This window comes from Tupaia chinensis, unplaced genomic scaffold (assembly GCF_000334495.1).
Source record: "Tupaia chinensis unplaced genomic scaffold, TupChi_1.0 Scaffold143591_1, whole genome shotgun sequence".
Lineage (NCBI taxonomy): Eukaryota > Metazoa > Chordata > Mammalia > Scandentia > Tupaiidae > Tupaia > Tupaia belangeri.
The window spans coordinates 874,163-887,332 of NW_006203437.1; the positions used below are offsets into that span (position 1 = coordinate 874,163).

A 13,170-nucleotide genomic window follows, 5' to 3' on the forward strand; every position below is an offset into this window, starting at 1 on the left:
GGAGGAGGGGAGAAGGGGGAGGGAGGAGGGGGAGGGGAGAGGGAGGAGGAAGAGGGGGAGAGGGAGGAGAGGGAGAAAGGAGAGGGGAAAGGGGAAGGGGGAGGGGGAGGAGGAAGGGGAGAACAGGGGAGAGGAGGAAGAGGAGAGGAGGGGGAGCAGGCGCCGCAGCATGGCCTGCCCACCTCCTCACCCCAGTGCTCTCGCTCTCTCCGTGTCTCCCTGGTGAACACGCGTGCTCTCTGACAAAATTTAAAGAAGTATTTTCTCTCCTGATTCACTTCTCGTGTCCTTTAGGAGTAGCCACATGGGATTGGTCACGTAGGAATGTAAACAAAACCCAGGCGGTGGCAGCCCGTGTGACACCTGGAGCCTGCCTGACCCCAACAGCTGCACGAGTGGCCCCAGCTGTTTCCTGACGCGTCGACCACGAACTCCCTGCACGCCTTCTTTCTTCTAACTTTTTCTACTTTAGTTTTAAAAAAGGTCATCGTAGGCGGTCATTTTTAAGATCACAGTCCAACGTCACTTACCATAAGGAACAGATTTAATTTAGAAACATTCACAGAGCTCCGCATTTCCGGAGACCGTCGGAGCCCGGCTCCGCCAACAGCACCCTGAGCTCCGGCGCGGGCTCCTGACTCAGCTCCGCACAGACAGCACTGCCCCGGTCACTGAGCTTTACCTTTCGGGGCCCGTTGGTTTTGAGCTCCATGATGTTAATCGTGTAGTTTATTCTTTTCCCATTCTGGTCAAACTTAATATTTCCCGAGAGACCTTCGACCTGAACCTAATGGGGAAGAAGGGGAGTTACAGACGTGCTTTCACCAAAGATGCAAACCCCATGGGCATTCTGGCCGGGCGAGCCACGGAACTTCGTCCGCAAGGATCTCCGCCCCCGGCCCCCCGTGGCTAGGAGAGCAGGGTGTGTCCAGCACAGGGTCAGCCGGCCAGCCCCGGCCCCCCGTGCCGGGGAGAGCAGCCTGTGTCCAGCACAGGGTCAGCCGGCCAGCTCGGCCCCACCGCCCACTCGGGCCACTGACCTGCTTGAGGGCCCTCTCGATCTCCACGCCCTGGCCCCAGGGCACGGCCGGGTTGGCCAGACAGTCGCCGGCGTTGCCCCTGCGGGAGATCTCGATCCTCTGCTTCCTCAGGTTGCGGAAGGCTTCTGTCATCACCTGCACAGCGTCGTAGGTCAGGGCCGACGTGTACTGAAAGGGACCAGGCGCATCGTAAGGAGGCAGACATGGCCACCCCGCACCCAGGCCGAGCCCTCCGCAGGGCACCGCAGGGGCAGTGGCCGACGCCGCCTTGTGCCTGGACCCCAACCCGGCCACCCTGCCCCGCTGCCGTGAGTACTTGTGACTCCGTGGGGACCTACGAGACCTGATGGGAAGGCTGCACTGTGACAGGGACGCTTGCAAAGAGAACTGAGGCTGCGCCCACCACCTGGCACGGGGGCGACTCTGCACGCTCCTTCCTTCCTCTCACCTGTTCTATTTATTTCTCCCATGAGCTAGAGACAGAGATGCTGCCAGTGTCGATGCCGTGGTCCACCCTACCGGCCAGTCCTGGATCAAGGGCAGGACTCCCTGGACGTCTCCAGATGCGAACCCGGGCCCTGCCCACACAGGTCAACCGTGCAGACATCACGTGCTACCGCGGGGCCAGTCTGCCCAACTGACCACTTCCTGCCATGCTAGCGCCACAGTGTTTCGGTGGGACCGTTTGTGATAATTGTGTCAAGACTTTCTTCCCAACCAGTTCTCCACAGAGCATCCAGCAGTCTGGCCTGCTCTGGTGGAATGCAGCATTTTCAAATGAGCACAGACGTGCTTCTTCACTCTTCTGACGGAGGTCCTTGGCTGTGTGGAGAGGAAGTGGAGGGGTTCAGATCCCTGCTCTCTGCTCACCCTGGCGATGCTTGCACAGATCTGAGGGGTCTCAGCAGTGTTGCTGAAGTGCCCCGGGCTCAGGGGTCCCCAGTCCCAGGGCAGTTGCCCCACACAGGGAGGGGGCGAGCGAGTGCGGCTTCGTCTGTGTTGCAGTCGCTCCCTGTCGCTCCGTCCTGCCTCCTGTCCGATCAGCAGAGCCTCCGGGTTCTCCTGGGAGTTCAAGCCCTGCTGCTGGGAGGTTGATTCCTCGTAGGCTGCGGCATGGTGGTGTTGAAAAGGGGTGCCTGGAGGACAGGGTGTGCTCGGGTCATCCTGGGACCAAGTCCCCTCCCGTGCGTGGAAAGATCGTCTTTCAGGAGGCCGGTCCTTGGTGCCAAGAGGGTTGAGACCCCTGCTCCAGGTGCTTCTGGCATTCAGAAAAGCCTCCAGCTGCAAGGTCCCTACCCCTCCTCTGCGTCAGCAGCCTGTGGTGACACTGGGCCCAAGCTGGCAGGGTCAGACCCAGCGGCAGCAGCGTCCTAGGATGCGGGCCAAGCAGCACGACCCTCTATGTGGGCCCAGCATTGGCGGTGGCTGAAGAGCTGTGATCTGGACATGCGTGTGCCTGCCGTCCGACGTGTGTGTGACGCTGCCACTGCTATTAGGGTGACGGTTTGAAATCATAGGTTTCCAGAATGCTCGGGACAGCCCTGTCCTGGAGGTTTCTCACTCTGCAGTGAAGAAGCTGGGGTGCAATACCGCCTCGCGCTCTTATGTGGGACATTCTTACCACTCCAGACGGTCCCTCAGATTCCCAAACACCTCGCCCTGCCCCGGGGAGCAGCCTGCCACTCGGACAGATGAGCCCTCCTTTCTCATCGGTCTTCTGCGAGTGCCTGCCAGTGCACACTGTGCCCTCTGAACTTCTCCAAAAGCCTCGCCTCGAGCACTAGGGACAATGGATGACACAGGCCACCAGAACCCTCCTCTTTCAGCCGCGAGCTGGCCGACGAGCTGCCCCACGTCCCTTCCAAGATGACAGTGCAGGAGGCCGTGAGCCGGCAGATGAGCACACTCCAGCAGTCCCCACTTGACCTTGCTGACCTCAAGATTCTGCTTCTGCAGCCATGCCTGGCCCGCGTCCGCCCGTCGGCCCTGCTCCGCCATCCCATCACCATCTGTCCCTCTCCAACCACAGCAAAATGGAGACAAAGGTGACAGAAAGACAGAGACTCTGTCCCCACAGCCCTCCCCACTTCTCAGCTTCCTTCACAGGAAAAGTCCCTGAAAGCAACGTTCTCGATTTGCCCTCGGGGATCAGCCCTGCTCTCCCAGGATGGGCTCATTCAGCCCGTCCATGCGCTCAGAGGTCCTGCCCAGAGCCCCGCCCTGCCCAGTCCTCCTTGGCGTGGCCGTGCTCACCCTCTGTCCCTCTACCCATATCTGGCATCCCCTCTGCACCTGCCACCTCCCTTCCCAGCAGGAACACCTGCGCCAGGAGTGGAAGCCATGTCTGCTGCCACTGGGTTCTTAGCCCAGGACACGAGAAGGGTGGCTGAGGAGCCCAAGGAGGGCCTGGCCTTAGGGACTTGCAGTCTCTCCAAGGCAGCAAAGAGATCTCTGCATTACACCCGGGGTGGCCTGGGCCCCGCTGTGGTGTGGCCGGCCCTGCAGTGGGCAGACGCCTGTCTTGTTTCCTTCCTTGAATATGAAAGATTCTGCAATAAGTCAAATAAGAAAATCGTTTCTGTCAGTGTGATTTATCCCCGCCGTGAAGCCTGGGATGCTTTAAGCCTCCTTTTATGCTGAAAACGGTGGGGTGAGGTTATCATTCATTTAATCTTTGCATGGGTTCGTTCAGTGGGATTGCTTTCATTTCCTCACATAAGTGGGAAGATCTGAAGTGGAAGTCGAGAGGAAAGGAAAGTCGTGTGTGAACCGTGCGCCCTGGGCCCGAGTGCGGCCGGGGCTCTGCCCTCTCTCCGAGTCATCTCTGAGTGCGGCCGGGGCTCTGCCCTCTCTCCGAGTCATCTCTGAGTGCGGCCGGGGCTCTGCCCTCTCTCCGAGTCGTCTCTGAGTGCAGCCGGGGCTCTGCCCTCTCTCCGAGTCGTCTCTGAGACTTCTCAAGTGCGGCCAGCCGAGACTTTTCTCACGTGCGCCAGTGTCACTGCTGGCTGGCCTGACAGCCCTTCTCTGTCTGGCCAGACATCTGAGCACCCTACAGATGCCTCGGACTGGACGGATTTAAGCAAAACCCCTCACCGAGCTTTGCAAACTCCGTGCCCTTTATCCTTAAACTGCACATGCTCCACATCTGACCACGGGTAGAAGGCTAGCACCCACTCAGGCAGCTGACCCTCCTGGGTCTGAACAGCGGCGTCTTGGACATCCTCCCAAGGAAACTTCTCAGATACAGAGAAGTTTCATACAAAGGCATCGATTTCAAAACTTAGAGACAAGCTAAATTACAACATGCAAAAATTAGAGACAAGCTAAATTTCTGACAATAAGGGAATGTTTTTTAAATCTATGCTTTCTGCCTTGGGGAATACTGCCGAGTGAGTGAGACTGTGGGACTCAGGCGCTGTGGGAGACCACTCAGCCCAGACAGTAGTGAGCCCTGACACTGGTACAAAGCAGATGAGCGTGGAGGAATTAATGCTAAGCGAAGCAAACCACACTGAAAGACAGACATTGCTATCCCCCCTCAGTGCATACCGAATGTCTGCGCTTTATCACAGACATTGATGGCTGGAGGGTACAGTAAACAGGGCCTGATATAGACACAGTCTCTGCAGGAGGGGGTAAATGCGTGGGGGAGAGAGGGATTCAGGAAAAATAACTTTTTTTTGTTTGTTTTTAAGTCTTTGGTCATCAGCGTATGTGCTTATGAGAGAGAGACAGAGACAGTGAGAGGGAAAACAAGAAATTCCCCCCAGGAGGATGGTCATACCACAATCCCTTCTCCTCGTCCTCCTTCTGGGATTTTGGGCAAACACACACACATCCATCATGATTTTCAAGCCACCAGGTCTGAATCGTGAACCGTGGTGGGCCCTGTGGGAATCCAGCACCTTAACCACCACACCACCTGCTGCCCCAGGAAGAGACACTGCCCACTGAGGACGATGGGCATGGCCACGTCTCTGACTTGAGTAACATGTGGTGCGTGTGTACTTTGGAAAGTTGTGTTGTACGCCGTGAAGGTATACGCTGAGTAAAAGTAATTTAATTACATAGAATTTAAAAAGCCGCACTGGTAAAGGGTCTGTAGCCACACAAATAATGTTTACAAAAAAGTAAGTGAAAAATATTAGTGCCACTGAATTCTAACAGTCTTTTCAATAAAAAAGAGACAGTAATGAAAATAGATAGATCCTTTCCCCAAATCAGGGAAAATTGGTTATAACGGCAGGGAGTAAACATAGATGACTGCATTTCTTTTATAAATATTCTGTAAGATCAGGATGCCACTCTTCTTTAAAAACTGTATTAGAGCAAAGATACTATTTTAAATCACAACCACTTAAATAAGACTTATTGCAGCAAAGAAGTACCGCATCAGGGTGGGGTGTGTGTGCGTGTCTGTTCCCCTCGGAGGAAAACCCTTTTAATTTGCTTTCTTACATGGTAGCCAGTCATTGCCAATGCCACTCCTGCGATAATGCCAACGTCTCTACACAGGAAGCGGAGCCTAAGTGGGATAAACTGGTAAACTGGGTATTAAAAACATTGCGGTCTCTATTAAAAACTGTGGTGAGAGCTAATAGCGAAATCTCCAGGAGAGATCTGCAGAGCCGGCCCTCGGTGTCAGAGGCGTCCCGGCAGGCTGTGTGAACTAGGCTGAGTGCACTAAAAGGTTGAGAGCCACGTGCAGCTTGGTTAGGACTGGGACTCGGGGCCCGCACACACAAAGAAGAAAATCCCTTCAGCTTTCTCCAAACGCTCAAGTCTAATCACGTCTTAAGCCTGCTATCATTTTAAATGAAAAGTCAGTCACAGAACCGTCATTTCGGACTGGGGAGCCCAGCCTCCGCGTCTGAATCTCTGCTGACGTCCTGCACATGTGGATCACTGGTTTTTCTAACAAATACATTCACACTTCTGATCGGATAGTTGCATATCTCAGTGTTGTTCTAACGGATCGGATAGTTGCATATCTCTTCTCTTCATACAATCCCTTCTCCTCTATGCCCCTCTTGAGATCTTGGGCATGAACGCACATGTGCCCAGAGTGAGTTTTAAGCCACCAAGTTAAGGACTCAAACTACAGTCAACTATGTGGAAGTCCAACTATGTAACCATTTTACCACCTGCTGGTTCCAGCTAAGACTTTTTTAAAAGAGAGAATGAAATATGCATTTTAAACCTGTGTTTTAAGTCACCAGACAAACCACTGACTCACACAGTGCTGTAACCAGCTATGCCAGGAGACAGCATTCTGACTCTGAGAAACCCCAGGCTGCTCGAAGCAGAGCAGAGGAAGCCAGTTCGGCGTCAGCCCACATCACGTGACACAGAGAGATGGGGGCGGTGACGCAGGCTCATGGCTGTTGTGATGGAAGGGCTCTTCCTGGGCACGCAACCCACACATGCCCGCATAGGAAAACACTTTAAACACTCAGGTCCTACGGAGGCACGGACAGCTTCCACGATGGCCGTGTTCCCAGTGTCTTTTGGCCCCGTGTGGAAACCCAGCGTGGCATCAGAGCGCGCTCCTGGGCTGGGCTGCTTGGAGGGTCCCCAGTGTCCAGGGCTCCAGAGTGAAAGGAGAGCGGGATCTCCGTCCACATAGTGCGGGAGGGATTGAGGAGGCCAGACTCCTGGGCGGGTCTCTACGCACTCCTGAGCCGCCTGCCTCCACTGTGTCCCCTGTCCCCGTCTCAGGGAGCACATTCCCCTCGCAGGGGAGACCTGGCTGTCACATTTCCGTTTACACAAGGTCACAGGAGCAGGTGCCCAGTGTAGGATGTGACGCTGACGTCTGTGACGCTGCTGAGGAGGGTGGCCCGCATGCCTGGCCTGTCCGGGTTTGGGAGCTGAGCCACAAGTCCAGGACAGCCTTCGTCCCGGGCCCCTGGGACGGCTGGTCACTTCACTTGCAAATTCGACAGCAAAGACGTGGGTGTACAGGGAAGGAGAAGTCGGGAGTTGTGAAGTGTGTTAAAAACGCCAGTTACCGAGCCCGGGAGCGCTGTTTCCTTTAGGACCACCCACCCAGCTGTAGAAGGATCTGTTTCTAGTGTGTTACAAACCAGGCTCTGACTCCACAAAACCGGAGTCCTGTGACCCAATAACTTCAGAAGACGCTTCTCACGCTGACGTGGCAGCTAGGCCCAGAGAGCCCTGCAGGGGCAGCTCTGGGGCCGCTTGCACTAACCACTGCATTTCAAGCTCCTCCAACACCGCGCTCCGAAAAGGGCATTTTGTGAAGCACACATGGTGATGTGAAAAGCCTCCCGGCCTGGAAAATCCTCCTAGTTGCTAGACGGCATCGATTGTTAACATAGTCATTTCAGGCAGGGGCTGTTTCTCCAGAGGGTCTGACAGCCCGATGCTTGGCTTCAGTCCACTCCCCGGCACCACAAGGAGCGGGCGTGGTGAGCTCTGGGGAGAGGGAACCTGTCGGACGAAGCTCAGCGAGTCTTTAAGATCCTCGGCAATGACTGAGAATTAAATAAAGTCACTGAAAAAGGGTAGTTTGAGAAAACACCTTATAAACTGGAAATTACGCACTTGTCTTAATTTCAAATTCCGCTGCAGCCATCTGGAAAAGAGCACCTGTGTAAAGGTCGCCTTCAAGGGCGTGGTGGCGCCCGCCCTATGGAAAAGGTCACCTTCAACTCACGGGGACGCGTTTGGAACACGCACCCTTTGCAACTTCAGCGTGCCGTCACGGAGCCCTCATAAAACATTGCAGCCTTGCTGAGCACACAGCTGCACCTCTTCCGAGGGTGAAAAGGCCCTCTTGGCAAGACACCAGGAGTAGCATTATCCATATCCCCGTGAATAATACGGCGATTTTAGTCAACTACCGAGAAGGCTCATCAGGTAACAGGAATACATTTAAAACGACGAATTTGGGCCTGAACTACCTAGATTATTTACTCGCCTTGACTGAAGTTGCCCCTAAGAACCAAGGCTTTCCTATTCGGGAACTCTAGATCACTTAAGGATTCGGAAGTTCAGGTCGAGCTAATCGGACTCGCCAAGGCAGAGAAAAGGCCCTGGCGCCGCGCATTCCCCTGCCTTGACTCAGCCACAGGTAGACTTCCTCAAGGAGCTGTTTTATGTTACTGTTTGCATCGTCCCATTTCCCGACTCCTCATGCCTAGGGATCTAGCAAGGTGACAGTCTCCGACTTCTACAGTCTATCAAACGAACAGACAGTGCCCAGGGCACTCTAGCATTCAGTTCCGGCACCTGGGGGGCCAAGTCCACCCTGCCCAGGAGCCCTCGGCCTCTGGGAGGAGGAGGGCGCGGGCAGGTCGCAGACGTGGCAGAGATGTTCGTGTGGGCCTGGACGCCCCAGCTCAGTGCCTCCCGGAGTCACGGCGCTGGGAGGAACCTAGAGCCCAGCGGCACATGCTCCTGCAGAGACAGCACACGAGCCCGAGCGGCCGCACCGCGGTGAAGGCACTGATGACACGTTTTTACGTGTAATGGCGGGACAGAGAGCGAATTTTTTGTCAATTTTTAAAAATACATAATTTTATCAATACCAAATTTTCATTTTTTGGAGAGATTCTTGCTATAGGGCATGTGTGCTTGCAGGAGAGACAGACAGAAAGCAAGATGTCACTCCCGGGGGGCGGCCACTTCTCCACTCTCCTCTCTGGATTTTGGGCACCCACATGCTCTGGGGTGAGTTTTAAGCTGCCAGGTTCAGGACTCAAACAGGGGTCGACTACGTGGGAGTCCAGTGGCACAACCGCTACGCCATCCACTGGCCCGATACTGAGCTCCTAATCATGGGTTGTCGCGGTCACGTACACACTGCTTTTGCCTGTGCTTATTCCTGTCACCACCGGTGGTGCACTCACCAGAGAGAGGCAGGCAGGGAGAGCGACCCCCGAGGTGTGGCCACTCCGCACTCCCTTCTCCACGCAGGTGGGGTGTGGCCAGGTTGTGGTGGGCAAAGGCTTTACTATTAGGAGGGACGACTGAGATGAGCCAGCTGGGCCGGGGCAGCTACAACACTCAAGCAGCAGATAAACTCCTCGGGCCACCAGGGTGCCATCTAACGCACGCTAATTACTGGACTGAAAAAGACGGGGTTGTTTCCAAACAGGCCTAATCGCTCTCTTAGGATGGCAATTAGGAACGCTTGAGCCTGTGCTGTCACTGCCCGAGTAAATGGGCACAGGGACAGTGGCACCGGTGATGGCCGAATTCCTCGGCACTGCGGGCGCGGGAGGCACACAGCCACACAGCAGTGCGTGACCTGCTGGGAGGGACTGTCGCACTTCGCAATTGTCTGAGACACTGAAAACACTCTAACTCTGCCTAAAAACAGAAATACTTGGAAATAATTTCTGAGCTGGTGGCAAATAATCTTTGTACTCTATCTGCCTTTTTCTCTTTTCTTTTAGAGAGATTTCTGCTATCGGGCAGATGTGCTTACCAGAGAGACAGAGAGACAGAGAGACAAGAGCCAGAGACCCCACCCTGGCAGACGCCATGCTACAACTCCTTCTCCTCCTCTCCTCTTGGGATTGTGGGCATGCACGCACATGTGCCAGTATGAACTTGCAGCCTCCATGGCCGGGACTCGGCTGTGGATGGCCACGTGGGAGCCCAGCGACGTGACCACTATGCCAGCTGCTGGCCCTGTTTTGCTCTACCGACTTCCCCTGAAGTCCCGGGATCATGGTGAGTCCCAGCCGAGCACGACAGTCCCTCACGGTGTCCGGTAAAGTACCTGCTGCCAAAGAACACACGGCAGGAGCTCACGCTGGTTCCGGGGTGGCGGTCGGTTCACGCTTTCTCCTTTCGTAACGATCTTAACTGCCAGCGACCCCCACCCGGGGTCTGTCGGAGCAGGAACACCGTGGAAGTCAGGGGAGGGGGCCAGCTGTAGGTAGTGTGCTTCAGACCTTGTTCTTCACACCTGCCAGTGGGTTTGTGCCCGTACTGCACAGGGCGTCTGCGGTTCCCCTTCGCCGCCGTCCGGTCTCATTCCTGAGCCAGGCCAGCCATGTCCACCCACCTCTGCACCACGGCCGCGACCCCAGCCAGGTCCTCTCCTGCCTGGCCTGGGAGTGACACTCGCTGAAAGCTTCCCTGTCCCCTGTCCCCCTCCCTTCACACCTGCCAGTGGGTTTGTGCCCGTACTGCACAGGGCGTCTGCGGTTCCCCTTCGCCGCCGTCCGGTCTCATTCCTGAGCCAGGCCAGCCATGTCCACCCACCTCTGCACCACGGCCGCGACCCCAGCCAGGTCCTCTCCTGCCTGGCCTGGGAGTGACACTCGCTGAAAGCTTCCCTGTCCCCTGTCCCCCTCCCTGTGACCTGCTCTAACAGGGCAGCCATGAGAATGCCCCACAGTCAGTATCCCCTCCCCCGGCTCCCCGCTGCTCTCCGAGTAAGACAGATGTTCCTGTTCTGTCATCAGACCTGTGAGGTCTGGGTCCAGGTGTCCCGAAGTCTGACTTCGGCACGTTCCTCAGAGCCTCTCGAAGCTGCGCGTTTCCCTAGCCCCTGACGTTGCGGGTCCTGTCTCCTCCACCTGGAGCGGCTGCCCCTCCGCCTTCTCCTGGCTCCGCTGCTCTTCCAGGTCTGTGCTCCCACTCGCTCCCTGGAGGGCCTTTCCCTGCGTCCAGCACTGGGCGGAGGAGTGCACCTGACACAGCTGACGTTCTTCCTCGGTTTACTCTCCAGTCTAAATACCCCTGCGGCTGGACCTTGCCCTGGAGCCAGGGCGCAGACAAGGGAGGCTGCCCGGGCTGCTGGCAGAGGGTGGTGAGTGGCGGCAGAGCTGCCGGGGTTCCCTGACGGGTGACATGTGACCACAGGGAAGGAGGTGACAGAGACCTGAGCCTGGGGAAGACTAGAACTTGGAGCTAATTGTCTGCTTGCTCCTCCTACAACGTGATCTTCACGTAGTTTCCAGAGCCTGACAGGGAGGAAGGCACCTAATGGCTGTGTCTTCACAGGTCTGAGCTGCTGGTAACCCTGTACACTGGTCTGCACTGTGGAGCAGACGGAGTTAAATTGTCAGCGATGTACCTGGTACGGTCCACGACCCGGAGGTGACGCAGAGGAAGCGCCCTCGTGGGAGTGCTGGCTGGCTGGAGACACCTGCCCCTTCCCTCGGGCAAGTCCCACCTGAGAACATGCCGCCTGCTCACAGAGGGGACGCCACGGCCCTCAGACTGCTCTTTCTCCCTCCACACATGCAAGCCAAGACCGGCTGCAGTTGCACTGTGGTGTCCCTGACCGCCGTAGACAGGCAGGGCGTCACTTCTCACAGGACCCACAGGACTCTGCCCACACCGAACACGGGAGTCCTTGCAGCACCCTAGGCCAGGGCCGCGCTCCATCACACTGAGTCTGGGGTGTGCTTGGCTCCTGCCCAAGCATCTTCCCCACCAGTCCTCCCGTTCCCTTCTTCCCACCCAGCCACTGACGAGACCCCGCCCAGGTCGGGCAACAAGCTGTCCTGGCCACCGCCAGTGTCCCGGCCCACACGGATGGGCGCATTGCACGGGAGAATGAATTCTCCATTACAGGGTCTTGTGGACATGCCTGCCTCCCCAGTCCATCACGGGGTCTTGTGGACATGCCCACCTCCCCAGATGGAGGGCTTTCAACCCCAATGGAGGCATTTCCCCTCCCCCGCCCCGTGCTCTTCCTTCCTGTGCTCTGCAGGGCCCCTCCCTCCGCAGGCAGGAAGGGAACAAAGCAAACCTTGATGGTGGCTGTGTGTGCCCCGGGGTACTCCTTCTCTTCCAGAGTCGACCACCGTTCTATAAACTTGGACACCAAGGAGTCGTCGTAGTCCACTATCTGGAACCCGGAGACGTTCGCACCTCCGAACTGGATCTTCAGCAGGTCTCCGTCAGTAAACCCCTAGACAAGGACACAGGGTGGCACCTTCCGTTTGGGCACCAAATGGGACGTGACACTGACGTGACATTGGCTCAAATGCTGCGTTCTACTGACAATACACTCTCAGTGCTGAAATTCACTGTCCCAGCATATCACAGTTACCATGTGTTTACATTTTACACTTATAATTTTGCATCAGAGTTAAATTAAGTACTAATCTCCCCATTCCTAAATGGAGAAGACACGCTTCTTGGACAGCAGTTCTGTCTGTACTGAAGTTAAGTTTCTCTGGATGTCTGGATTGGTGGAAGCCCCAGTCCCAGGTGAGTACATGGAGACTGCAGGCAGGGTGGTCTGGAGTTCCATGCGGGGACCTCCCCTTGGCTGCCTTGTTTCTAGCTTGTGTCCGAGTTAGGTCTCCGACGTGGACGTTAGGGTCATGGCTGGGAGCTACCCGGCCGTGTGCTGTGGGGGCAGCCTGAGGGTCCCCTCTGCCACTGCCTGGGCTTCCCAGGCGCCTTCTCCCAGGTGCTCCCCACACGGGCCACGGGCTCATGCCCTGGGCCGTGGAGCCCCCTCCATGCCCTGGGTCAGCAGCAACCACTCGCTAGGAAGGGGGTACCACATCCCCCTGCAGGCCTTGAGTTGCAGAGTCAGGGGTAAGCCCCGGGGGCTGCTCTAGCCAGCCCTCCCCCCGCCCCCGCATGCTTCTCTCAGTGACCACCCCCTGCCCTGCCTCCCTCCGTCCTTGCTGCTCCTAAAGCCACTTCGTTTTACTACAAATGGTGCTTTTTTCCTTCTAATTTGCTGGAGGGTGTATGCACTCCTTGGAGAGAGACAGGGAGAGTGCGAGCTGGGGAGAGCCGGGGAGAGCCAGCATGCGAGAAAGCACCCACGGGGCATGGCCACGTCCCAACACCTTCTCTGCCACCTCGCCCTCCTTCCGGGGTCCCAGACAGGTGCACACGTGCCCGGTGCGCCTTTTAAGCTGCTGGTTGAGGACTCGAACCACGTGGTCGGCCATGCAGGCTCCAGTCGCCTTAATCACCATGCCATGGGCTGATCTCAAACTGAAACCGCGAATAAGACTTGAAGCTATCCCCACTGAGAGTCTGTTTTTCCCTAAGATTTTTCTTTCTTCTCTGAAACTTTTTAGCTCACGAGAAGGAGAATTGAAAAAGAATGAAGCACAGTGAAGGGGCCGGAGTGACGGCACCAATGGCAATGGCTGGGCACGTTAGCGCCGACGCC

The 13,170-nt window shown here is 56.5% G+C and overlaps 1 protein-coding gene across 4 annotated transcripts in view; it reads right to left on the minus strand.

The window, feature by feature from the left end:
- Positions 1-13,170, minus strand: part of GRIA2 (glutamate ionotropic receptor AMPA type subunit 2) — an 86,017-nt gene that overhangs the window by 18,060 nt on the left and 54,787 nt on the right. For all 4 annotated transcript variants that reach the window (XM_006164188.2, XM_006164186.2, XM_006164185.2 and 1 more), the window contains exons 6-8: positions 11,779-11,940; positions 1,041-1,208; positions 683-787 (exon numbers count right to left, since the gene is read on the minus strand). In XM_006164188.2, the coding sequence (XP_006164250.1) occupies positions 683-787; positions 1,041-1,208; positions 11,779-11,940 (435 nt within the window). The remainder of the gene's footprint in view (positions 1-682; positions 788-1,040; positions 1,209-11,778; positions 11,941-13,170) is intronic.